Source organism: Ailuropoda melanoleuca, chromosome 11 (genome assembly GCF_002007445.2).
Source record: "Ailuropoda melanoleuca isolate Jingjing chromosome 11, ASM200744v2, whole genome shotgun sequence".
NCBI lineage: Eukaryota > Metazoa > Chordata > Mammalia > Carnivora > Ursidae > Ailuropoda > Ailuropoda melanoleuca.
The window spans coordinates 10,376,896-10,403,130 of NC_048228.1; the positions used below are offsets into that span (position 1 = coordinate 10,376,896).

At 48.3% G+C, this 26,235-nt stretch overlaps 1 protein-coding gene across 1 annotated transcript in view; it reads left to right on the forward strand.

Annotated features, from left to right (window-relative positions):
* Positions 1–18,904: 18,904 nt before the first annotated feature.
* Positions 18,905–26,235, forward strand: part of LOC100484271 (kazrin) — a 472,216-nt gene continuing 464,885 nt past the window's right edge. Inside the window, exon 1 of the mRNA XM_034671239.1 lies at positions 18,905–19,349. Within this exon, the coding sequence (XP_034527130.1) occupies positions 19,118–19,349 (232 nt within the window). The 5' untranslated portion in view covers positions 18,905–19,117. The remainder of the gene's footprint in view (positions 19,350–26,235) is intronic.

Below are 26,235 nucleotides of genomic sequence, written 5' to 3' on the forward strand. Positions count from 1 at the left end.
GCCAGTGTATTTTACCCCTAAGATTGCCACTTTTTTTTTTTTTTTAAAGATTTTATTTATTTATTCGACAGAGATAGAGACAGCCAGCGACAGAGGGAACACAAGCAGGGGGAGTGGGAGAGGAAGAAGCAGGCTCATAGAGGAGGAGCCTGACGTGGGGCTCGCCCATAACGCCGGGATCACGCCCTGAGCCGAAGGCAGACGCTTAACCGCTGTGCCACCCAGGCACCCCAAGATTGCCACTTTTGAGGGTAGGGAAAGAAGGGGAAATTCAGGGACCTGCAGTAGTACTTGAAACAGGAAACAGAGAGATTTTCTCTTCATTAAGATAAATACATTATCAATGGCAAAGGTGGCTCAGAGCTCAGATTCCATTGATCTCAGCCAGCATTCCTACTGATGTAGGTGACTTTCCGTAAGAAATGTATGCTGTTATTCCAAGCGGCTGTGATCTCATGACCTAAAGTTTCCAATAATTTTAGGTGTGCATCTCAAAAACTCTGAAGTGACTCTGGAAATCCAGTCTACAAGGTGTGCATCTCAAAAATTCTAAAGAGACCCTGGAAAGTTTCCTATTTGGGAAAAATAAATGTGAAGGCTGAACAGGCTAGGAGCAAGTCACCCACTAGCTGGGTATCTGCTCTACCCTCGTTTCCTTCCTGATAGCACAAGAAAGCTGCATTTCATCATGTCTCCCAGAATTCCGTTAACAGCCATGAAATGCAGAGTTGGCTTTCTTACAAATCCAGACAAGTTGTCTCTGTCCCCATGGAGCTTTGCCTTCATTCATTCAACCACTGCTCAGTGAGCACCTACTGTGGATCAGGCTGGATGCTTAGTAAGTGTGCACGGGTTAGGGGAGACTTACTCCTGCCCTCGTGGGCTCTCCACCTGGCAGAGGAAACCAGCCCTTAGAGGGTCTGGAGAAGGTTATGTGTAGGGAAGCTTCAGGAATGCTCCAAGAGAACAGGGCGGGAGCTGCTTCTATTCAACCAAGACTTCAGAAAGGAACTGGCCCTAGGTGCATAGAGGAAAGGGAGGAGGAGGGGAAAGGGAGGAGGTAGGCGGAGAGGAAAAGGAGTTGAGGAGAGGGGAGGGGAGAGAGAAGGAGCCGGGTAGGAAGTATCCAGGTGAGGGGACTTGAGCAGAGTGAACAGCGGGTGGAAAAATTCAGGCACAGGAAGTCACATGCAAGAGTTCTGGTAGGCAGGGACTGGGTCCTTTATGTCTAGTAAGGAGTTTGGGTTTATTCCTAAAGGTAGTGAAGTCCCATTGAAGGGATTAAGCAGAAGAAAGAGCCAATTAAAACAATAGCTCCTGCAGGAGGCCACTCTCGCAGCAGGGAAGCATCTCTGTTGGGGGAGGGGACAGGACTGGAAGAGGTAGTCAGGGAACCCGTGAGCAGGCTGTGGGTATAATCTTGGGGACAAGGAGGCAAGTAGCCTGAACCAAGTCCCTGGCAGTGGTGAGCAGAGGAGAGGACAGAGCTGGAAGACACTCATGAGGTAAAAGCTTAGAGAGCTAGTAATGCGTCCCTGAGAGTTCTGATCGTTCTCGCCCGTGGCTCCTGCTCTTCCAGCTTCCGAACAGTGCTGCTAGGTATTTGTCCCGCATGCGTCTGTGCTGGCCTGCAAGCTTACGAGATAGAGGGACAATGTCTGTGTCTTTCTTGTCCGCCATTTTATCTCCAGGACTGAGCATAGGGCCAGGCACGTAAATGGGTAAATACTCACCCCCTGAGATGAATATGTGGCGGGTAGGGCGTCATTTCTCTTTCCAGATATTAAGCTGGTTAAACTTTGACAATTCAGAATTCTTACCTGAGGTAGCCAGGTTGGAAGTGGTAGGGGGAAAAAGGCCCTGTCTTAGAGTTGGGAGGGGAGATGAACATGGGTGCCTACCCTTTTCATGTGAGCTGTGTGACTTGAATAAGTTACTTAACCTCTCCAAGCCTTATTTCCTTCATCTGTAGAATGAAGAGGCTGTAAATGGAAAATGATATTAGTATTGGACTTCATAGACTGTGGGGAAGACTGAACAAGGTTGTCTGGGACAAAAGTTTAGCAGAATGTCTGACACAAAGTAAACACTCAATAAATGCAAGACTAGAAGAATGGATGGGGGGGGTGGGTGGATGGATGGGTGGCTGGCTGGGTGCGTGGGTGGGTGGATGGGTGAATAGATGAATAAGTGGGTGGATGGGTGGATCAGTGGATGGATGGGTGCATGGATGGACAGATGACTGGCTGGTTGGATGGTTGGAAGGTTGGATGGATGGATGGCTGGATGCATATGTTAATGGATATACAGATGCATAGGTGATGAATGAGTGGACAAATGAACATTCTGAAGAGTATGTATCTATTAGGTCATGCTCTTTTTCAGGCCAACCTTATTCCCATTTTGTGGGCATCTGTATAATAAATGGATTAGAGTGAAAACTAAAAAAGCCCAGCTGGGCTTGGCTTCCATGAAAGTCTTATGGCCTGCTGCCACTGAATGCTGAAGATTTAAACTTCTTATTTTAGGTTCTGTCTAGACACCTCTCTAAATAGGAACTTCATGCTAATCTGCAGGTGTTGCTTATGAACAGGTTACTTCTAAATAGTAGCTGGTGCATTACAAAAAAATCCAAGAGCAAATAATACTTACTGAGACCAAGGTCTCCGATGGGAAGATTCCTAGTCAATTTGTCCACCCCTCCTCCCATACCACCTGGTTCCTGCCTATACCCTACCCAATTACCAGGGAATCAAATATTCGCAGTGGGTATAATTAATTAAATGCATTTTTACTAATTAACTTAAGAACTGGTAAATAGGGCCTCCCTTTGGTAGTTCGAAGATGCAGCTACTGGTGCTGTTGATTAAAACGTGAAGCAAATCTGGCTAGAAACTAGCATGTAATGGACGGGGGCACTATCGCAACATGTCTTTTAAGGTTTGTCAAATCGTGTCCTACTGATATTGCTAAACCCCTTTAATCAGTAAGTATAAAATTCATCTGAGAGCATAAAATATATCTGACAATGGCATACATCAAATCCCAAACTGAACATTCAAAATAAATTGTATCGAGATTTTGTCACAATCATTGATTTCTGCTTTTCAAGCTGGTTTCTGGGGCAGCCACATAAAAGTTAAATACAAGCTATCTATGGGCTCATTGGATTGTGGTAATTCATTAAACCAATGGTGGCTTTAATAAATCTGAACATAAAGATTGCTTCCACAGACACCCTCCGCTTGGAAATGTGCCACTAATCAAAGAGGGTGGCAAAACTAATCTCGTCGGCTTGTAGGGGAGGTGAGAAGGAGCTTTAGAGGGTTGCTAAGGGCTGATTTCCAAGGGTAGGATCACACTTCTGCCGCAAGATCAGATCCCTGGGGAAATAAAAGCCCCTGCGGAGCCAGACCTTCAGCGTTTGTGGTCAGCACATGCACAGCACAAGCAACTGGTCCTTTGAACAAAGCTGGGCTTAGTCAACGTGAGCCCACTTACTGAGTGACCTTTGGTTTCATTGACAAACTGATTTCCCCCGTTGTACTCACTTCCCAATGACGATGGTGATCTCTCGGCTCTTAACAATTTACAAAGCAATCTCACACCCGGTGACTTCTTTAGTCCCACAGCAGTCTTGGGAGGGACAAGGCCAAGGTTATTATTATGCCCATTTTACAGATGGGAAAATGAAGATTTAAAAAGCAAAGTGATTTGCCCTCGGTCCCACATTTGGCAGAGCTGGAGCGCGTAGCCAGACTGTCAAAAGCCCAGGCTTCGGGTTCAGATCCTACCTCAGTGACATCCTGCAGGTTATCTCACCTTCCAAAACCTCGATTTTCTCAACTGTAAGGTGGAGATCATGAGAATGCCTGTCCCCGACTTGGGAGATTTAATGAGCTTCTATGGATCAGATCCATCAGCGGGCACTTAAGAGATCTTTGCTATTATTCATAGAGATCAGGTTGTATCAAAAAGACAAACAGACCGGACAAGGCCTGGAAAGTAACTAATGGAAATGTTGTATGGCCTGGAAAGTAACTAATGGAAATGTTGTATTCCATTTCACACAGGTAGAGGAAAGCCTCGCCCTTATCATGCATTAGCCTTTTTCCCGCCGTGAAGCCCCGTCCTTGTTGGCATATGTTCAGAGAAGCCCATGATATTTCTGTCCCTTTCAGCTGTGACTCATTATTGTAAATAGCAGTGCAATGAGGAGATGAGAAAAGAATTTAAATACACTGACAGAATTCTTAGGGAAAGTGATACATAAGAAGATAAAAAGCAATCAGGAAAATTTGCATACACCCTTGTGGTCTCAAAGGTCATCTGCTTGGGAGTCTACTAATGGAAATACATCTTTTTAGATTCTGGGTGATTATTTAATTGAAAAGGAAAGAATTTAAAGGAATCAAGTCATAGAAGCAAAGTAGATTTATGTCAACTACAACAAAAAATTGCATGTTTCTTTGGGAGAAAAATTGGTCCATTCATATACAAGTTAAAATTTAGGATGGAGTAGTGAATGTGACCATATATTAGGATTTGGTTCCGCACTATAAAACATGTTGATATTCACGAGCTTTATTAGTTTATTTTTTAAATCGGCCTCCTATTACACCCTTTATTCTATCGAGAAAAGAGGAGAGTTTCATATCCGTTAATTTACTTGAGCTTTATAATGACCCTTGGAGGTGAGTATTATCATTCCCACTTTATAAGACAGTATAATACATACTTATTCAAGGCAGGGACCAAGACATTCTGTCTTTTCTTTCTTTCTTTTTTTTTTTTTTTTAATCCCCGGTGCCTGACTAATAAAAATGTAAGTCAGAGGTTTAGCACAACCTCCTAAATGTTCTGCTTAAGACATCCACCTTTTCTTAGAAGGCAGCACAGGGGAGAGGTTTAGGCTCCAGCTTTACCATCAGTGGGGCCTGAGTTCAAACCCCAGCTCTGCACGTATGGACATGTGACCTTCAGAATTCATTTCTTGGACCCTCAGCTTGTAACAGTGTTATTAATACCAGCCTTGTGGAGTTGTTATGATAATTAAATTTCAAGATAATAAAATGAGGGGAGAAATGTAAAGTACTTAGCACAATGTCTGACACATATTAATGTTCAAAAATTATAGTTTTCACATCTCATGAGTATATTCAGAAAGGCAAGGATAAGCATACTATGTGACCATTGCGGGAACTTATTATTATTATTTTTTTAAAGCATGCCTTAATGATTGGATTTGAAATTAACAGGCACAAACTGAGCGGCTGGTGGATTGCTAGATGAGGGGCAGAATCCAGGGGTTGCCCATGACAGCCAGGCACGGATTCTTAGCGCTCCCTTGACAAGCCTCGCCTCTGATTTAATGCAATGTGCTGATATTATTAATAAGCAGCAGGGAACCCCATGTGAGGCTGCCTGCTGCCTGCTGCCTCTCATACTTGTTTCGTTCACTTTATTTTTTTCTAGGACATCATACAGTCCTTTAGCCATGTGGGGGGAAAAATCTGCTCATTTAATTTCCAAGTAAGGGACAATTAGTCCTGATCATGAGGCATGGCTGCGGGAATCCAACATCTTTTTCAGGGCTATTAGGATATTTGCACATTTTCTGGTCATGTCTGGGACATCCAGGGTAATCACACTGTGTTGCAGTCCGCTTGGGGTTCACCATCCCTGGTGAATTACCTTTAAAAAGTATTAAGAGCATAGCCACGTACAGTGAAGAATTGTGTGACTGATATTAACAGATGTGCGAGGTGAAGGGTAAGTGGGCGATAGCTGTGCATTGGGCAAGCTGTGTGGTCAGTGATGAGGAGGAAGGGGACTAAGATTTCACGAGCATCTACTGTGCACCAGAGTTTAAGCTAGGTGCTTTATGTCAGCCCCCTTATCCTTCCATCCTCCCTATGAAACCCCTGGTCAGGACCACCAGTGATCCCATTGCCAGGTGCTCCATAGCTTCTGCCTCTAAATGACACCTAAATGCTGCAACTTCCAAATTCATATTTCCAGCTCAGATCCACTGCCTGAACTCCAAACTCATGTATCCCACTGCCCACTTGATATCTCCATTTGGATGTCTAACATGCATCTCAAAATTAGCATACACCTTACCCAAGCCTGCGCCCCCCCACAGCCTTTCCCGGTCATGAGTAGATTTTTGTCCTTCTAGTTGTTCAAACCCAAAGCACTCAAGTCGTCCTTGACTCCTCTCTCTCACATGTGCCACATTCAACTGTCAGCACATCTTGTGTCTCTACCTTCAGCGTCTCTCCAGAACGCAGTATTTCTCTCCATGCTCAGCCCGCTCCCTCCGTGTCTCTCCCATCTTTCAAGCCACCATCATGACTCTCCAGACTTAAGAAGAGCTGCCTGAGTGGCTTCCTGCCTCTGCTCCTGTCCTCCTAGAATCTTTCCCGTACAGCAGCCGGAGGAGCGTTCTAAAGCATCAGTCATCTCTTGCAACCTCTGCTCAAACTATTCAATGGCTCCATCTCACTCAGGATAAAAGCAGAAGCACGTTAAGTCCTTAACTGTTTCCAGATATGCCAAGGACTCATGCTTTGGGCTCTGTACTGTTTTCGTATCTGTATCGGCCACTAGACTGTGTACACTGGAAGGGCAGGGACTGGGTCTCCTCCATCCCTTCATCCCCAGCACCTAACGCACCACCCAGCGAAAATAGAGCAGCAATGCTGAGAAGCCCTTGCCCTATGCCGAGTGTGGTTTTAAACCCTTATGCTCATCAACTTATTTAATCTATGTAACAACCCTATGAGATAGGAACCATTACAGATAAGGAAACTGAGGCACAGAGAAGCCAAGGTCACGGACCTGTTGGAGGTAGACCGGGGAGTTCACCCCAGGCAGTGCGGTTCCATAAGCAAGTCTGCTCTCTTAGCTAGCACATTATCCTCATCCTCCTGTCTTTCCTAAGTGCGTCCTTGGCAGATGGGCGGTGGCCGAATGAGTAAGTCGGTGCACGTTCACACTGGTTATAGCTAGCACACAGGAGCACTCCCTGCGTGTCAGCCCCCGGGATGCCTTACATTAGGTTCTCTGCATGCAGACAGTTTACTGGGGAGTGCCCTAGGGAGATACTCATGTAAGGGAGCGAAGAAGTCAGATTTGGGCAGGGGGAAAAGCTGGCAGACAATGCGGCTTGCCCCTGATGCCTAGAGGGACCTCTGGAGCTGGGTGGTCCAAATGGAGGCAGAGAGGCTGGGCTCTTTTTATTCAAGTTGGTGGCCGAAGGCTGGTTCCTGGGTGGGGGTGCAACCTTGGGTGAGGCAGGCCCCTGCCGCAGAGCACAGCTGCTGGTGACAGGTGCAGGTGTGAGTGGTCAGTAGCTGACATTCCTAGCTCTTAGCAAGTGCATGGGCCCTGAGGAGGAAAACCGGGGAGAATACTACAGTATCCCCTACATGGACTAAGGATTTTGTATAATATCTCATTTAATCGTCATTGCTGTACCCTAATGAGTTATGCATTTATTACGCCCACTTGATAATCAAGCAAACTGCAGCTTGGAGAGGTGAAGCCTAACCTAGTCGATCGCCTAGGAAGACGAGGTGGGGCTTCCAGGCCTGTGTGAATGATGATAAGTGCAAATGAATGATGGTAAGTGCTCACGGCGCTGCCCAGCCTGCAGGCCCAGGCTCATGAGCTCCTGCTGGGGCAGCGTTGTCAGGGGCATGGACCTCCGTGGCCTGGGTCTGCCACTGCCTGTCCTCTGCTGCTAAATCATTTCCCCTGCCGCGGGCATGTGCTCCTTCCCGATCTTTACATCTCTGGTGGGGTCACCAATGTGATTCTGTGGGGCTTCTGGGTTGGGCCCACACACAGGCCTACTCAGTCAAGGGAGCACCACGCCGGGGCCCAGGGGTAGGCCAGCTCTCGCCTGGGAACAAAAAGAGCGAGGGGCCTTTTCCTTGGAGGTAGCTAACATAGTATACTGCAAGCCCTGGGCTGCCTATGGCCGTGGTCCCCCAGCCTCCTCTATAGGGAGAGAGGCCAGGTACTTGAAAAAGAGAATGGGAAACGAGGCCAGGAAAGAGCAAGAGATAGAGATCTGCTGGCTTAAGCTCCCAGGATCCCTGAGCTCTGACCTACCTCTAGACCCCCAACTTCCTGAGTCAATAAATTCCCCATTGGTATCTTTTTCTTTTAATTTTTATTTAAATTCACTTTAGTTAACATATAGTATATTACTAGTCTCAGCGGTAGAATTTAGTGATTCATCAGTTGCATATAACAGCCAGTGCTCAATACATCACGTGCCTTCCTCAATGCCCATCACACAGTTACCCCATCCCCCCACCAGCCTCCCCTCCAGCAACCCTCCATTTGTTTCCTAGAGTTAAGCATCTCTTACGGTTTGTCTCCTTCTCCGTTTTTATCTTATTTTATTTTCCCTTCCCTTCCCCTATGTTCACCTGTCTTGTTTCTTGAATCTCACAAGCTAGTGCACACGGATGCTCTTTCACCGACAGGTGGGCTGATAGCCTTATGTCAGGTGCTGACTTCAGTAATGTATTGGTCCATTTTTGGTGTGTAACAAAGAGCCTCAGAATCTCTAGGGCTTACAACAACGTTCATTTTTCCCATTTATGGATTTCTGAGGGTGTGGCTAGGCTCTGGCTGGCTTTTTCTCCAGGCTGAAGGTTGGGTTCAGGTTTGTTCCCTGTGTCTTCATTCTGGGGCTGAGAATAATGAGGCAGTTGCCTGGACCAGGCGCTTCTCAGGGAGGATCGCAGGAGCCTCAGAGGCCAAGCAGAACGGTGTGGAAGCATTAAAGGTCCTTGCTTGCTGCAACTAACACTCCGGTGGCCAAAGCAAGTCACATGGCAGAGTGGGACAGAAGAAGGTGCTCCGCCTACCCTAGTGAGAGGTGCTGAGAAATGGGAGGCAGGGGCAAGGTGGGTGCTGCTGTCAGGGGAGGGAAGTGAGGAATTTGCAGCCATAATCCAGTCTGCCACAGACAGGCAAGAAGAATGAGGAGAGGGGGCGAAATGACTCCCGAAACAGTGGGACATCCCGGCCACCACACCGATGGCAGCGAAGGTGTCCTGTTCCCCACATCCCCCCAAGGGCAGGGTCTGTTAGAATTACAACAGAGTCAACAGAACCCCAACACTCAGAACGACACATGCCATCTCGAGGCAGCAGCTCAGTGCGCAGAGAAACCAGATCCTTTCTGAGAGATCAAAATCAATTTTAAGCAGACACAGCTGTTCCCTAGTGGGGGTGTCAGAAGGGAGGAGAGGGGGAGACACTATAGGGAATGTTTTGTTTCTTTTTGTTTTAAGTTGTTGGAATAACCAAAGAAGATTTCTAAGGTTTGATTATTAATTTTGGGAAGAATCAGTTGCCAAGTTTGCGATCCTTTTCAAGAAAAAGAAGTGTAGGATCAAAGGGAGGCTTCATAGCACAGGTTTTCACCTTATATTGAGTTTGGAAGCTTTTCACAACAGAATGATCAGAAATAGAGCCAGCTTTTTTTTTTTTTGGATGCACCCCCTCAGATGGATAAATCAAATGCCACAATTTAATTCAGTTCAGCAAATGTTTACCGAACCTCTCCCATGGCCATGTGCTCCCTTATAAAAATATAAACAAATAATAGTGATGTTAAGTTTCACCCGGCATGTCTGGGTTATCCAGCCAAGTGGACTTATCTCCCAGGGTCTCAGTTTCCTCATTTGTAAACAAAGCACGTTCTGCCTCTGAACCCTAAGTTCCCTTCCAGATCTAAAATTCTAAAGTCCACAAGCTAGATTATATTCTTTTCCCACCTGCTGCGCACTCAAAGTATGGACGTGTGCACCTGAGAAATTAGACCCACTGGAACCATGAGTGTCATAGGGCCGAACAGGGATACTCAAGTATCTTCCCAAAGGCAAAGCGAAGAATTCCTGGAGGAAAGTTCCTTAGTTCAGGTGTGTTCCTGAGTTTCCATCTTTCGTATACTTTTCGCTTCACCAGTACAAACAGTAAGTCTGGAGGAGTAAGGAGGTGATACAAGATACCGGTGGAGTGGAGGCCATGGGCGTCCAATTGATGGGGCCCCAGCCCTGCCTCTTGTTCGTTGTATGACCTTGGGTGACTTCACCTCCCCATGCCCCAGTTTCCTTATCTGTAAAATGAGCATAATAGTAGCCTCTTGCCCACAGGGCCGTTGTCAGGGATGTAGGTTAAGTACTTAGCAGTGTGCTTGATGTAGGAACCCACTAGAATCATTATTACTGTTTTATTATCAGAGCACCCCCTCCATGCACACTTACAGGTAAAACCGGATTCTGAATCTGCGTGCTCATTTAGCATCTTCTTAGAAAGTCTAGAAAGCTTTGAGGAAGAAAGGGTTTATCCCATCACTGAATTTAATGAAAAAGTTCAAATAACTTGATTCAATGGTCTTTACATAAAAGGGTACACAGATTTGTAAACGTATGTTACTTTGAGCTCACACAGTAATAGTCAATGATCTTTTAAAAACTAGACCTGTAAAAACCCTCTGAGTTTGGGGGAAATCCAGGTGGTAAATGATTCACGTGGTCAGTTCCTGCTTGGTGTCCAAAGGGAGCTCACCCACCGAAGGGCTAAGGCTCCGTTCTCTGAGTCTGTGCCCACAAGCCGGCTGCATTCGGCTGGGGGAGGAGGACCCATCCTTTCTAACTTGTGCAAAGGTACTCTGTGGGCTAGCCAGGGCCCGGGGCCCATCCGGAAGTTCACACTGCGGTTTGATGCCTCCTAATGAATGACAGGATGAGACCCTAGATCTGTCTGTCATTTCTTCCCAAAGCTGCCTGGCAGACTCAGGCTCCACACTGTTCCCCCAAGCTATAACGCTCTCAGGATTAAATGACCGCCTGTAGGACCCCCCAGTTCTCAGGGACTCCTCACTGGCCCCTGTGGAAGAGGGAGCTTCCAGCTCTGTTTCTTTTTTCCAAACTGTTTTATCTTCTTGGACGTAGGACAGCTGTTTTAGAGCCTGGACACTTGCATTCCAGCACTTGCAGTCCCAGCGGTTTGAGGGGCCAGGTGTGGGACCAAGGCACTGGGGGGATGGTCTGGAGCTGGAGACCTGGGTGCAGAATGCCAGAGAATGCCTCTCCCCCCAGCCCTAGTTTCTATGTCTCTGTTAACCTCTTTTAAAACCAAACCTCCTAGTTCTTTGTTTTTCAAAAGGACCACACATCTGCAGCTAGCCCTACCAACAAAGGTGTCAGGGTACCATTTTACCACCAAGATGGCTGAGGGTGCTGGCCAAAAGCACCGAAACCGACCTTGCTCTGAGCAAGCACAGTTCCCTCTTGAACTGCACACATGTCTGATAACGTGCCTTGTGCTTCCAAATATTGGATTATAAAATTGTTTTACTTCTCCCCAGCATAAAATAAGGCAGGTAAACCAATAAAGGGGCAGTCAATTAGGATAAATATGGCAACTTCACAATTTACTGGCTAGAGACACATCATCCCAATGAGCTGAACGCAGGGTAAAATAGCTCTCTTCTAATTATGTATACAGTTGGACAGCTAATCCTGAATATCAGGGCAGATGGTTGCAGATACAGTCCTTCATGGCACACTGGATTGAACGGTGTATACTGTTTGGCTAATATATATTTTTTCTCAGGGCACTTTAGTGCTGGAAAGGTTTAGTGTTGACTCCAGAGGCAAGATTCCAAGGCCCTTTCTTACTATGCTGCTTCCAATTCCTGAGAAAGGACACGTTCCCATATCTGAGATGCCTTTGTAATGAGTTGTCAGGGGTATTGGGGTCTTAATTCCCCTGGCTGGTTGGTGCCTAATATGGCGTTTGCTCTGTGGCCTTGAGAGAAGGCCATACTGTCTTTATTGCACTGATCCTAGGATGGGTGCAGGGGGCTCAGTGCATAAGGCATCCTAGGAGTAGAAAGAAATGAACAGAGAAGGAAGGAGAAGTTCTCAAGAGTCTGAGCGAGGAGTGGGGGTAGGAGAAGAAATGAGCGAAAACCTCTCCTGAAGATATCATTTAGTTAAATAAACGGCAGAGCAAAATATGGGGAGAAAAAGGATAAGGGGTCCTGAAAATCCCATTCTTGGAAAATCCCACTGTGCTCTTTACGGAGTCTAATGCACTCCTGTTAAATATATATATATATATACAAAAACTCCCCCCCCAAAAAAAAAGCCCCCAAAAACCTATCTCCTCACCCACCCCTAGAAAGCATAGAAAGCAACTCAAATAGGATGGAGAGCACACAAATAATACTATCAGTGAGAAAAGAATAAATGACCCACTTAAGGTAGGTCTGCAAAACATGTCAAGCCACTGGGGTACCATTTCATGAGCCAAAAGAACTAATTTACCAAATGGGTCCCCAGGGTCTGGGAGGACTAATGCACTGGCCACCAAGGAGCGGCTCCTTCTGTTTCTCCATCCCGTCAGTGCCTCTGGCCGAGAATGAAGGGCCTGGGGCTGGAAGGGACGTGGAAGGGCCCTCGGAGCATCAGGGTGCACAGGGAGGAGACTGTGTTCTTGCATCTGAGGGGAAGGGGGAAAGGAAGATATGGCAGAGGCTTTAGAATCCAGACACACCTGGGCCTGAATCTGCTCCTGCACCTGCTAGCTGGGTGAGTGTGAGCAAACCTGAGCTTGGGGCTTCTCCTGATGTGCGGAAAGGGGACCCTAACACCTACCCTTAGTGTTGGGAAGATTCAGCCTCAGCTGGTGGAAATGAATGGAAGAGCACAGTGGGGTCATGGTGGTATCCAAAGGATGGGAGCTGCCCGTACAGAACCTCGTTGCCCCATCTTCCTCTCTAGCACCTCCTCACGGCTGTCTGCATCACTGATAACATCTGTGGAGCTCTGGGCACCAGGCACCCAGCCAGATGTTTCACATGCAGTGGCTCGTCTAATTCCTTAACACGTCTGGGAAGTAGGCAGTCACATCATCCCATTCTACTACTGGGGAAGTTGGGACTCAGGGAAGTTAAGTAACTCTGCTCGTGTCACAGGGTGAGTAAGTGCCAGGGCTGGGACTCGAACCCTTGTCTCACCAGCTCCAGAGCCTGTGCATTGGCTCTACTCTTGCTCTCAGAGAAGAGCAAGATCATTGGTGACATCAGTTAGCATCGTCCTACCAACGGGCTGTGGAGAAGGTCTTCCCTGAGATGAGGAATTGGAGCTGGAGACCCAGGAGCTGGAAGACTTGACCGTGTTCTCTTTAGCCTCGTTGAAGGAACCTCCCAGGGACTGCTCTGTGGTGCTGGAAAACACGATAGCGCCCAGCCCACAGAGAGAGCCAAGACCTGAGAAGGCAGGAGGTCTGGCAAGATACCTGGGGGTTGGACCAGTTCTTTGGAGTGTAGGGATGGTCTTCTGCGGGCAGACATATTTGTCTCAGGGTTTTGTATTTTGCTTGGCTGTTATTATTTGTCACCGTCACACAGATAGGGACAGAGCCAAGAGCCCAGGCCATCAGGCACATCCCTCTGTAGGCCCTACACCACACCAAATAAGAAACATCAAAAACACAAGGAACATTCAAGAAGGAAAACAATGACACTTCTGTGAAGAAGTAGCCACTTTAAATACATATGGTTTTGTGTATGAGTCCATGGTTAGTATGTCTATTGAATACTTATCTATTCCATGCGTGGGGCATATGAATTATAAGTGTTTGCAGAAGGACTGTTTGCAGGTGGAGAACATGCAAGAATGACTGAGTTGGTTAAATACACACAGAGGGATGCACCTGACCAGCTTCCCGACCCTTAGATGGCAGATTGCTGGCACAGTCAAGAGGAGAATGTCACTCTTCACGCTAATAACTGTGCTCTGTGTCCACACTGATTGTGTGTGTGTGTGTGTGTGTGTGTGTGTGTCATGCAGATACATGTGCGTAAATTCTCATTTACAGCTCCAGGCTATTTACCTAAACCCCATAGTCCTCTGCCCCGTTGTCCCCGCCTGGTGTCTTTTTTTCTCCATCCCTTCGTCTCCTGACTGTGGATATGAGGGTGACTAATGGCAGCAGGGGAGCATTGCCAGGAAGGGATTATATCTCCGCTGCCACTGCCGGGGCTCACTGCCTGCACACTCTCCTGTCTCCGGCTCTGTCCCCCACCTGCTCTTCTCACCCAGAGGGCCAAGTCCTGGTTGCCCTGTCTGAGAGATGCTTTTCCCTTTCCCCAGAGCACATGTTAAAACCCACTCAGCCAAAGTAAACTGTGTAAATGTACAAGAGATGCAACTCCTAGATTGGCCGGGATTTGCATGTGACAGTTTGAAAAAACAGAGCATTCGTCTGCAGGGAGGGAGGGTGATTCCCTAGGGACTCTCTGGTAGAGGAGGGCGGGGAAGACAGGACAGACAGCATCCAGAAGAGAGGGAACAGGGAGCCCTTGCAGACATTCCTGAGGTCCAAAGGCTTCCTCGCATTTGTGTGTCTCACACGTGTGCACAGGGCTTTATGAGCACCTGCCCTGGGTGCCTAGGGCAGTGAGTCTCAAACTCCTTGGTCCACCAGACACTCCTGGGAAGCTTGTGCAAATGCAGTTACCCGGCACGTCCTCAGAGATTCCGGTTGTTTGGGCGTGGGACTAGGGATCTACATCTTAACAAAAGAATTAAGTGACTGGAGGGTAACAAGCAAGGGGAAAGTGGTACGCGATGAAGTCAGAGGCCAGATTGCGCGAGACCGGGCGCTCGCTCTTTCATATCTAGACCTTAGGAAGTGCTCCTGCACCAATGGGCCAGTCTGACAGCCAATGGTGCTGGATACACATTAGCAAGATGACGGGTCATTTTCTAAAGACTCTGCTTTTCATCCCTCCCAGCTCCTTAACCAACACGGCTTCAGGGGCCCTTCCTGTCTCTGGCTCTGTGTTTCTCCATCCATCAGTATACAACGGGAGTGCTGGAATAAATGATCCCGAAGCTGCCTTCTAGGACCAGATAGCCTCATTTGGTTGCAGGGTGGGGTAGCCACACATACTGGGTTTCCTGGGACAGTTCCAATGTATGCCACTTATCCCAGCTTCATTATTCGTAACACCCTCTCTTGCTCTCAAAAGTGTCCCAGTTTGGACATTAAATTATAAGGTCATTCTATTTATGGGAGAAGGGAGGTGCATAGGACATGGCTGTCAGCAACGGGCTAGGCTCTCTGCCTTGCTTCTTATTAGGAGTTTTCTTTCTCGGAGAGAGGATGGTTTTGCAGACTTTCCAGAATGCCCAGGTAAACTTTGAAGGGCACCAAACGCACATGGCATGTTCTGCTCAGGTGCTCATTCTGCTCAGGAAGACAGGGTGCTCAGCAAATACTGGCAGAGGCTAGGGAGTGCATAAGGGCCAGCCAGTGCACCGCCTGAGCTTTGAATGGGGTTTGGCAGGTGGGGAAAGATGGCAACTGGGAACACTGGGAAACGGGAGCAGATCCCTATGAAGCAAGCCCATTTTCTGGCATGGTTTTTAACGTCCAGTTACTGGGCTGTGAGGCCGGAGCTACTTTAGGAACATGCACGGTCACATGCTCAGAGTTGTGGACCCCAAAGAGAGAGGGCTGTGGTTAATAGACAGCTCTGGAGCCCCTCCCCCAAATTTACCTGTGCCTCCCAAGAAATGAATTGCAAAGGCACATCAGCCTGCAGACTGGCAAGGGGGCTTGCAATAGGGTGTCGGGCAAGGGGGCAGGGACGTGGATTCTGGGGCCATTGTGTTACCTGAGAAGACCCAGGGAAGAGCAGAAGTTGGGGGGTAGAGTAGTAATCTTTTTGGTTTAAATCAAATGGATTCTACAGGGTAATTGATCCCAGGCTTTCTGTCTGACATCTGGTCTTTTTGCATGTGGGTGAACGTAAGGAGACACAGCTGGGAAAAGCCCCCCTTTTCATGCTAAGAAGCGATTTCTCAAAAATAAAATTCTTTAAAATCCTAGGAGGCACCCCAGGAGTTTCTAAAGTGAGTTTCTTGACATTTCAATGGCGGTATTACAACTGGGGAAAAGAGGCAAAGAGAAAGGAGAAGGAACTCAAGGAATGGGTGTTTGCTTTCTTTTCTCCTTGCTAGATTTTTTTGTTTTGTTTTGTTTTGTTTTGACTTGATTTTAAGATTCTGGTGGGTGGGAGTAATCTCACCGAAGAGGAAAATGAGTAACACTTGGTCAGTCTGTTTACTATACGAACACGCTCACACACATTCATTTGCAGAGGGCTTTCTGTGGGTTAGGTGGCAAGGACGCAAAAACAAACCACGCATGAACACTGACCACCCTCCTTCTCCCACGCTGAAGCTCTGGGTGAGCTCTCCACATAGAGCTGCTCAGATTGTTTCCTTGGAAACTTTGTTCCCAGGACACCCCTTCCCCCCTTCGATTGCTATTTGCATCTGTGCTGACTTTTGTTTTTATTGAGGTGAAATTCACATAACATCAAAGGATGCTTTTTTTTTTAAGAGACAGGAGGGGCAGAGGGGGAGAGAAGGAGAGAATCTTAAGCAGGCTCCATGCTGAGCACAGAGATGGACACAGCACCCGATCACACAACCTGAGATCATGACCTGAGCTGAAATCAAGAGTTAGATGCTTAACCGACTGAGCCACCAGGCGCCCCTAAAATGAAGCGTTTTAAAGTGGACAATTCAGTGGCATTTAGTACATTCATGATATCGTACAACCACCACCTCTGGCTACTTCCAAAAGGTTTCATCACCCCAAAATAAAACCTAATATCCATTAAGGAGTTATTCCTCCTTCTCCCCTCCCCCCAGCTCCTGGGACACATGTCCGTCTGGATTTACTCGTTCTGGCTATTCCACAGAAATGAAATCATGTTACCTTCTGTGTCTGGCTTCTCTCACTCAGCACACTGTTTTTGAGTTTCATCCACATTGTGGCAGAGGTGTTAGTGCTTCATTGCTTTTCATGGGTGCATAGTAGCCCATTGTATGGATATACCACAGTTTGTGTATCCATTCATCTGTGGTTGGACATTTGGGTTGTTTCCACCTTCTGGCTATTGTGAATAGTGTCTCTGTGAACATTTGTGTACGGCCTTTTTTGGGGGTATCAGTTTTCAACTCTATGGCTATATACCCAGGAGGGTGATTGCTCAGTCATATGGTAATTCTGTGTTTGACTTTTTGAGGGAGCACCAAAATCATTTTCCATAGCGGTGGAGCCATGACAGCCCCCCTTTCGAAGACTCACAGACAACTCCATAATTTAACCAAAGGACTTCAAAGAACTGAATCCTGATTTACAGATACACTGAGCAGCCTACGTTTCTTGGTTGGTCCAGTGGGTCAGAATTCCCGTTAATAAGACGCAGGTCGGGGGTTCAATCCCCAGCTGACCAGTTAGCTGGGTAGAGCAGACAGTGAAAAATTATGTCTGCAGCCACACGTTCCACCAGTACTGCCTTGCCCTCTTACAAAAGCTTGTTAGTGGCCCCAGGGGGTTGGAGCAAGAGTGGGTTTTTATGGTTCCAAATAAAAATCTAGCATCCAAGGCACAGTAGGACTAACTGGAAATCAGATGACTGCTTACTTCTGGTCTTGGTTTCACCTGATTTCTGCAGGGACCCCTTGGGTCAATTGCTTAACCCCCCACCCAGAGCTTCAGTTTCTTCATCTCTAAAGTAGAATTCCTAATCTTTACTCCAGAGATGATAATGCAGCCTCAGCACTTTGCACACAGTAGGCTTCCTACTTAGTAAACGCTGATAAATCTCAAGGGTGGGCACATTCAGTTCCTGCCAGCTCACACCCTCAGCTTCTGCCCTGGACTCTGAGCTCCTCTCCTGAGGTTGACTGAGCTCCAGTGGTGATGCACTATTGTCCTCAGGGTTACATTGGCTGTTTTGAATTGTCCTATTTGCATGGAATGAAGCTTGCTATGGTAACAAGGTCTGGTGGCTGGAATCCAGGGCCCCAGTGAAAAATGCAAAGCCTGTGCTCTGGGAGAAAGAGGAGCTGGATAGGTTTATCAACTTTAAGGTTACCTCAGTTCTCCTTTGAAGAGGGAATGGGTAAACTGAGGCAGCAGAGCCTCAACACTCCCACTCCTCCAGTAGAAGAAAGAGGGAAGCCCCTTTGATGCTTTCCAGTCTTCTCCTCTCCTGACCGCATCCCCCGCGCCCCCCAATATTTAGTCCAGCCAAGAAGCTTAGGACCTGGCTAAGGCCAGCACTCCACCTCGGGTGCACACGCGGGGGTCTGGGCCTATGGGGAAGCCAGAGCTCCAGTGGTCCACCCTGGGGCAGGACCGAGAGCTCCTACCCGGGAGGGCGCACAGTGCAGGCTGGGGCGGAGGAGGCAGGGGTAGTGGAGATGGAGTGGGGTGGAGAGTGAGAGGCACTCAGGGCACCGGCTCAGCTCCCCGCTGCACATTTCCTACCGCATTTTAAGGAAAGCAAAGCTCCACTCTCGAGATCTCTCCGGCTGCCCCCGCCCTCCCCCGGAGCTCCGTCCCCGCTCCCCTCCCGGGCCTCTTTTCCCGAGCACCCCTGTCTCCCAAGCACCCACCCCCTTCCAAACCCCGGCCCGGCGCGGGGCTCCTGCTAGCCAGGGCGGGGGCTGCCCCACCGCTCCTGGGAGGGGACCAAGGGCCGGCCTTGGAGCAGGCGCCCCCTACGCCTCGCCAGGGGCGCCACCTCGGCCCACTCACTGCTGCCGCCCGCAGCCCCCGCCCCCCGGGGGGGTGTGTCCCTGAAGCGGGGGTCCCGGGAGGCCGAGGGTGTGCCCCGGTCCCCGGCCCGGGCCCCCTCCCGAGCGCGCAGCGAATGGTAGGCTCCAGTGAAAGAGTGCCGGGCGGCGCGCGGTGTCCTTTCCCGAGCCGTGCTCGGCGCCGGGGTCTCGGCGATCGCTGCTCCTCCTCCTCTTTCTCCTCCTCCTCCCCCCCCCCCTCCCCCGCCTCCTCGCTACCGCCGCGGCTCCGGCTGGAGGCGCCGCTGTCATTCCTGCGCCGGAGGAGCCGGCGCTGCCGGTGCCTGGGGGTCGGGGCGCGGGGGAGCCGGGCCGCGGGGGACCCAACAGGTAGAGCCGGGGGTGCCCGGCCGCGCGCCCCCGCGCATCATGCAGCTCTTTGTCACCTCTCTCGCCCCCAGGCCAAAATCCTGAGCATGATGGAAGACAATAAGCAGCTCGCGCTCCGCATCGATGGGGCGGTCCAGTCGGCCAGCCAGGAGGTGACCAACCTGCGAGCCGAACTCACGGCCACCAACCGGAGACTGGCGGAACTGAGCGGCGGCGGCGGCCCCGGCCCGGGCCCGGGAGCGGCGGCCAGCGCCTCGGCGGCGGCGGCGGACTCGGCGGCGGCGGCGAACATGGAGAACCACCAGCACGGCGCGCAAGGTAGGGATCGCCCGGCGGCCAGGGCGGAGGGGAGACGAGCGAGCAGGACCCGGGCTGGAGGTGGCCGGGTACTCGGTGCCCCCACGCCCAGGCGAGATCGCCTCGCATTGTGGCTCGTAACCCTTTCCTCCAGGCGGTGGCCACCGCTGCTCCCCTGCTGGGAGTTGCAGGCTGCTGTCATTAAGGAAAACCCGGGCGCAATGTGCACGGGTTCACACGGTCACACCGGCCCCGGCCAGCGGGAGCAAGGCGCAGCCAGCGGCGCCCCTCCCGCAGCAGAAAGTGCCCTTTAGGTGGCACACAGCCCCCAGCTCCATGGGCAAACTTTTCGTGCCCGGGCCTTTGCCCCCACCCCCGGCAGGGTTGAATGCCACAGCTCCCCCCCCAGTTCCGGAGGCTCCTTCTTTCGGAAAGACTCTCCCGAGGGCGAGCTCCCGGCTCTGCTGCCTCGGTTGGGGTAGAGTATTGGACTGGCTTGCACTTTTCTCCACGGATGCCAAATCCCTTGTCTCAATTGCATCTGGACTTTATTTTCTCCCCATTTGAGATCGCGCAGACAGCGGAATATATCCATGCAACAGTAGGTGCTCTGCCCAGCAGGGAGTTTAAATTTCCAGCAAATATAAACACCGAGAGCATTTTCCAGGGGGAGATCTTAGACCTCAAAGGCTGAGTGATGGGCTTCTGGCGAAATGAAGGCTTAGATGGTGGGTTGCAGGGAGCCGCTGCTGGAAGGGACTCTTTGCACTTTAGAGGAGGAAGGGGAAAAAAAGACAGCTGGACCCTGTTGACATTGACAGTGATGAAGCCCTGAAACCCCTGGGAGGGTTAAAGGTGGAGGACAAAAATGTCCTGTTTGGTTTCTGTGAATTGAAAAGTAAAAGGGTAGACTGGCTTTTCAGTCTTTTTTTTTTTTTTTTTTGCCTAATTGATATTTAAGAAATGGTATCACTGATTATTAATATCATTTGATTAATAAACTAAACTGCTGAAATCCAAAATCCGACAGAGAAAAATGATCCAGTCTAGGAGGGCCACTTGTATAAATATGTCACTTGATGAAGTATGAGGTACCAGCAGCTCAGTGGCTCAGAGGAATTTTCTGGTTTTGTTGTTGTTTCAAGAGCTTCTCCTAAGTGTTGCGAGAGAGTGTCTGTGTTCGTGTTAATGCCTTCTCCCCATCAGTTTCTGTTTGTTCCTTACCTTCCTGGGGAAGGTGTGCTTTTCCTGGTGCGAGATGTTAAGCCTGTGCGTTAGTTTTATGCCGAATTCCAAGTCATGTTAACTTGGTACTTCGGGGAGTCGGTCAGAAGTCTTAGGAATTAGGGCGGGAATTTGGGACTAAAGTAGCCATGACGTAATGGTGGGAAGGTGTTGTAAAGCTGTTATTTGCTGCAGTTTCCAAGGTGGGTATCTGCTCAATCTGTCATTTATCCCTTGCGCTGTCATTGTGTGTGGAAGATGCTCTCCGCTGGCATCTGGAGCCTAGAAAGCTAGGCTGCATGGTAATGCCTTACTCTCTATAGACAGAGACTCTTCCAACATTAAAGAAATAGCTAAGAACGGGCATTCTGCTAAGAATCAAAAGCCATGGTAAGGAGGACTGAACAATGCTGGTTTATTTCCCACTGTCTGCCCCCCCTTCCTCAGCCAAGGAAAAGTTAAGTGGCTTTCATTTGAGTCCTGGGTCCAGTTGCAGACTGAGCATGCCAGGGAGGTCAGTACAGCGGTGATCCACGCACCCAACTGGGAACTCGAGATACTTAGCTGATGGTTAAATTGTCATGGAGCAACAGTGGGCGCTTTCCTTCTTCTCTTTTCCTACAAAAATGCCCAAGGCTGTGGAAATGACTTTTGGATCTCTTGATATCCTTCAAAACACTCAAACCAGCATCTCCATCATGGTGCTAGGAGTGCGCCTGCCCGTGGCAGTGGCCGTCTGTGGGAGGTTGGATGAAGGACGGTCTTGATTTTTCTCCTGTGTATCCTTGATATTTTTTGACACCTTTGCCAGGGGGAATTTAGTGATTTTATAATCAGAGAATAAAATGTTAAAGGTTTTAACTCAACTTAATTGTTGGCCACATATCCCTCTAAGTTGATGTGAATTTAAACCAAGGTGATGGTTGAAAAGAGAACAAGCCCCCCCCCCATATAATCCAGTAGGGTGTCATTTACTTAGCTCTACAGCAGTACCTCAACCCGGTACTTTTTACAGTAGTTAGCTTCTGTGAGTTGTTTCGCTTTTGTTTTTATTTTCTTGTTTTGGTTTTCTCTCATGACCTATGGCAACATTCTGCTAGAACAGAAACCCTCTGTGGACATGCTCTGGTGGTTTCTACAGCTGGTGCTTTCATAGTCCTAAAGGAAAGCGTGGGGTTCTCGCAAGTTAATTCTAAAGCGTGGTCGATTGGTTTCTTCATGCTTCTTTGTAATACACTTCAGGAAGGCTCACAGAAGCTGGGCTCCTGGGGGTTCCTGACCCTTCTTCCGAATTCGTCTTCTGTTTTAATTTTGCCTGTGTTGGGGAGATTTAATGGGCCCAAGCCCTAGGAGCATTTGGTGCTATTGAGTTGTCCTTTCCCAACTCAAAGTTTTGAATGAAATGCGTCTGTAGAAGTCCTATTTTACTAAAGGGCATTATGCACATATTAAATGAATGTTAATGTACTTTTAATAATATTAGCACAAATGGTTACGGGGAAGAGTCACCTCTTGCTCTCTCTGCCAAGAAAATTGTTAGATCTCTTTTCAAATTCTGGGTTAAAACATTTTTTAATGAATTAAACAAGCACATCAGTTCACCATGGGAGTTTTGTTCCAGCGATGGTACCTGACACTAGGTAAGTCGACAAAGAAAACTTGGGTTTTCCTAGAGAGTTAATGCAGTGTGTCATTTAAACAAAATATTAACTTGGTTGGTACCCTGTGTGAGCTGGCTTGGTTGCTATGTAACAGAGTCTAGAAAGTGAACTGCTGAAAATCTGGGCTTTCGACACTTTGCAGGATCTTCTTTCGGAATCTGTGTTGAAAGAACACTTGGCAGCCAGCCCATCTCCTCTCTCCCTGCCTCCAGTGAGTTGGATAATCCCTAATGAGGATGCTGGCATCCAGTGCCCAGGGCATCCAGGCAAGATGCTCCCGAGCTGCCTCTCGGGTTGCGGCGGGGGTGGGGAGGGGGCCCTCAAAACTGCCTTTGACAGGTGGACAGAAGGAGCCTCGGAAAGAACAGAGCCAAGCATTTGTTCCAATTTGTCCTGTTGTTGGTAGCCAGAGAACGGATTTGTTTAAAGTAACATTTCTAAGCTGTTTTCCTCGGCGTAACATCTCTGGAAAATGTGTTTAAAATGCTTGCTGTTCTTTGAGGGGGAAATATAGCAGTTTGTTTCTCTGAAAATGTTTTATCTGATGAATGACTAATATTAGATTCAATTGGTTGCTTTGCTATGCATAGAATAAAACAATTAAGCTCCATTGTACCCAATTCAAATAGGTGTTAACTGTACATACCATAAAATACTTGTGCCTCATAGGATATATGCCTACTGTGATTAGTTTGTTGGGTGGTTTTTTTTTTGTTTTGTTTTGTTTTGTTTAAGGAAGTAATTGTATTTGTATGCCTATGCAAGAGGGAGTGCTGATAGCATCTTTTTGGGTGTGGAGGACTCGAAGCCTATTGCCTATTACATTGGTTAGGACGGGGATGGAGAAAAGGGTCATTCTCCTACACCTTGGTCAATTTCCATAAATAGATGCAAGTTTTATTTTTTTCTCCGTAGGCACTTACATAGGCTGTTACTTCAGGTGTGACTGTTCTGGTCTAGCGTCACCACAACAGTGGAAATTCTGTGCTGAAGGATGGATTACGTCTGGACTGAATTGGATGTGTGAGCAGTCTGCAGAGATGCTAGACACTGTTGCTTGCAAAATAAGTTCTGTCTTTTGGCATCCCCTTCCCAATTCATTCTACCTGCGCTCTTGTTTCCCCAAGTAGACTTTTATCTTTTTTTTTTTTGAGAAAGGATTTTCAAATGGTAGAGAAAGTGGAACAAAATGGGGTGGAATCTCAGAGGTCACCTTCTGTTAATTTGCCCCAACTTACGGAGCTCAAGTCACTTCCGTCTTGGTTTTCCAGCTGTATCAATGAGCTGGAAGAGACATGTGTCTTTTCCTAATCTGGTAGGCTGTCATGAGATGGGACTTCAAAGTTCTTTCCGAAAATCACTGTGTGTGGTGGCAAAGAGATTACTTACAGATCAGTACAGCATGGTTGAAATTAGTTATTGATTGGCTATTATTTACTGTCTTCCCATTGTCTTTGGAAAATGCCTTCGGAGGACCCCTGAAGTCAAGTTTCTGGCTCTGATTAATTTCATGCTTCCAATATTTCATGATTTACTGAGGCTTTTCAGAACTCCTTTGATATTAACCAGAAGTCTAAGCCAATCTCATTTTTATAGTAGGAGCACTGTCCCATATCCTCCCAGGGTAAGGCAAGGCATGTTCTCCCCATTCCTTTATCCCACTGCTCCACTCCCCAAGACTGTTGGCACTTTTGAGGAATCCTGTAGGTCATAATTTGTGACTTTCTGGCTGCCAGTGAGCTTGTGGCAGATGGGCCTGGCAGGTGGGGTGTGCTGGTTGGAATGTTGCCGGCTCACCATGCAAATCGTATGGGGCCCGGAAGGGTCAGGCTTAGGGTCCTGGCCATATTCATTGCCTATTTTGTCTATATTTATTCCTGAGTTATATAACTGAGGAAAGTGAAATCAACATGAATTCCCCAGTTCTTTTCAGACCTTTTCCTGGATTGGTTTGTGTGAGCTTTAGAGCATGGCTTCTTACCCCCTTTCATCCGTCAGGCAAGAACACAGCTCATTCTGCCCGCTGAGGCCAGGGAATGGGTTTTTAAGTGATCTTATACATGAAAATTAGTCTGTACCATTTGGACTGGGTATCAGGGTCAATAACACCTGGGATGGTGGGGGGGGTGCCACCAACAGCACTCATCACCATGTCTCAGTCATCGGAAATGCAAGCAGAGCAGGTTTAGGCAGGGTCACTTAGGAAGACAACTTCCCTGAAGCCAACAGAGTGACCATCCATTATGGCAGATTGTATCTGACATTTCAGAGCAGATAAGAATCCTGCTGGCCCATGTCACCATCCTCAAGGTCCCCTGCCAGTCCCATCTCTACTGTGAAGAAGCTGGAGGAAGGCCAGGCACAGGGATCACCATGTGGTTGGACGAGACCAGAACATTCTTGCTTGCTTGATGCAATCTCAGATCTAAGTGGTGGAGTCCAGGTTGTGCTCTGTGGGCATTCCTGCTTCGCCCTTGCGAGTCCTAAGCTGCTAGAAACATGAAAGAAGCTGAAAGGAGTTTTAATGAGTTTGGCAAGAACAACTGTTTGGGCAGGTGGCTTCTGTGTGGTGGGAAATCATTGGTTCTCAGTTTGTTTGGGTGTCTTTGTTAACTTGGCCTTGCTGGACCTTTGGGTCAGACTTCTGAAAAGCTCCCATCCCCTTCTCCCTCTAATGAATTGAGACCCTAGCATGAGAGCTCAGATGGAGCTGGTTCACAGGCCATTCTGCAGGCAGAGCACCCCCAAGGTCTGTGTGCTCTCCTCTGATGTGCAGTCACACCAGGAGGATGGAGGTGAGTGGGAGAAGGAGTCGCCTTGCCCAGCCCGCACCCCCACCCTCTCCATCAGAGCAAGCACCGCAGTACCCCATGAGGTGTCCAGGCCTTCTCTCGCCAGCACGGTCCCAGCCCCTCCGATGGTTTGAGGTGGTGCGAGTCATCAAGAGCAAAGTACCGTCTCAAGGCAGGTGGGCCCAGAGCTCATATTTTATGCTCACCTTTGGTGCTGCGTCATGGTTCTCGGAGCTCACCTCTTGAGTATATCACAAAACACTAGGCATTCTGGAACCATACTGACGCCATGTCGTTTTCATCTGGCGGATGGTTTAATGTAGGACTAAATGAGAACCAGCGTCAATGCTTTTGTCAAACTTTTCAATAAATAAATATCAGATGTTGTCCCAAGTGCTTAACACGCATAATTGAATCCCATGCCCAATGAGTTGGCAACTCTTATGCCCATTTTTCTAAAGAGGAAGCTGGGACTGGGAGAGTTTAAGTCACATGACATAGTAATGACTCCGATGGCGCTGTTGACAACAAGCTTTGTCATGGTCTCCACTCGGAGCCGGGTATACAGTTCTAAGTACTTTCCTGTATTAATGCATTGAATTGATGCATTCCACCCTCGTAATGACTTATGAGGCAAGTACTATTCTTGTACCCATATCACATATGAGAAAACTAAGGCAGAGGAATGATACGTTCCTCCCAAAAGGGCATTCTGCTGTTAGTTGACCAAACCCTGGCTCCAGAGTCCATGCTCTTGCTCATTTCCCCTTTGATGCCAACGGTCACTCAGTTGGCGGTGACGGAGCCAGGAATTCAAACCCACTGGGTCCCTCTGCTGCTTAAAGCTGTGTTGTCTCCTACGTCAGAAACATCCTTTGATTTGATATGTTGAGAAGGTTTGAGGGAGCTGTAGGCTTGTCTCTCTTCTTGAGTATTATTTCCCTAGGCTGCTGGTAGTTTCTGAGTCCTTGTGATGAAATCATTGACTGAGAGTGAGGGGAGCAGTGATACCCCTCACTTGGGTGTGAAGTTAGCTGACAAAGAGGGAACTGGATCCTGCTTGCAAGATCCATAACCCAGGGTTCACTTGTCAACAGTGAAAAGAACCATCTGATCCTGGGCTCGGGGCCTTCTGCTTCCGGACTTTGTGTGTTTTCTCCCTCTTGGGAAGCTTGAGTCCCAGCAAAGCTGGAGTCCTGTGGTCTCCTTCTTCTCCATCCACCTGTGTCC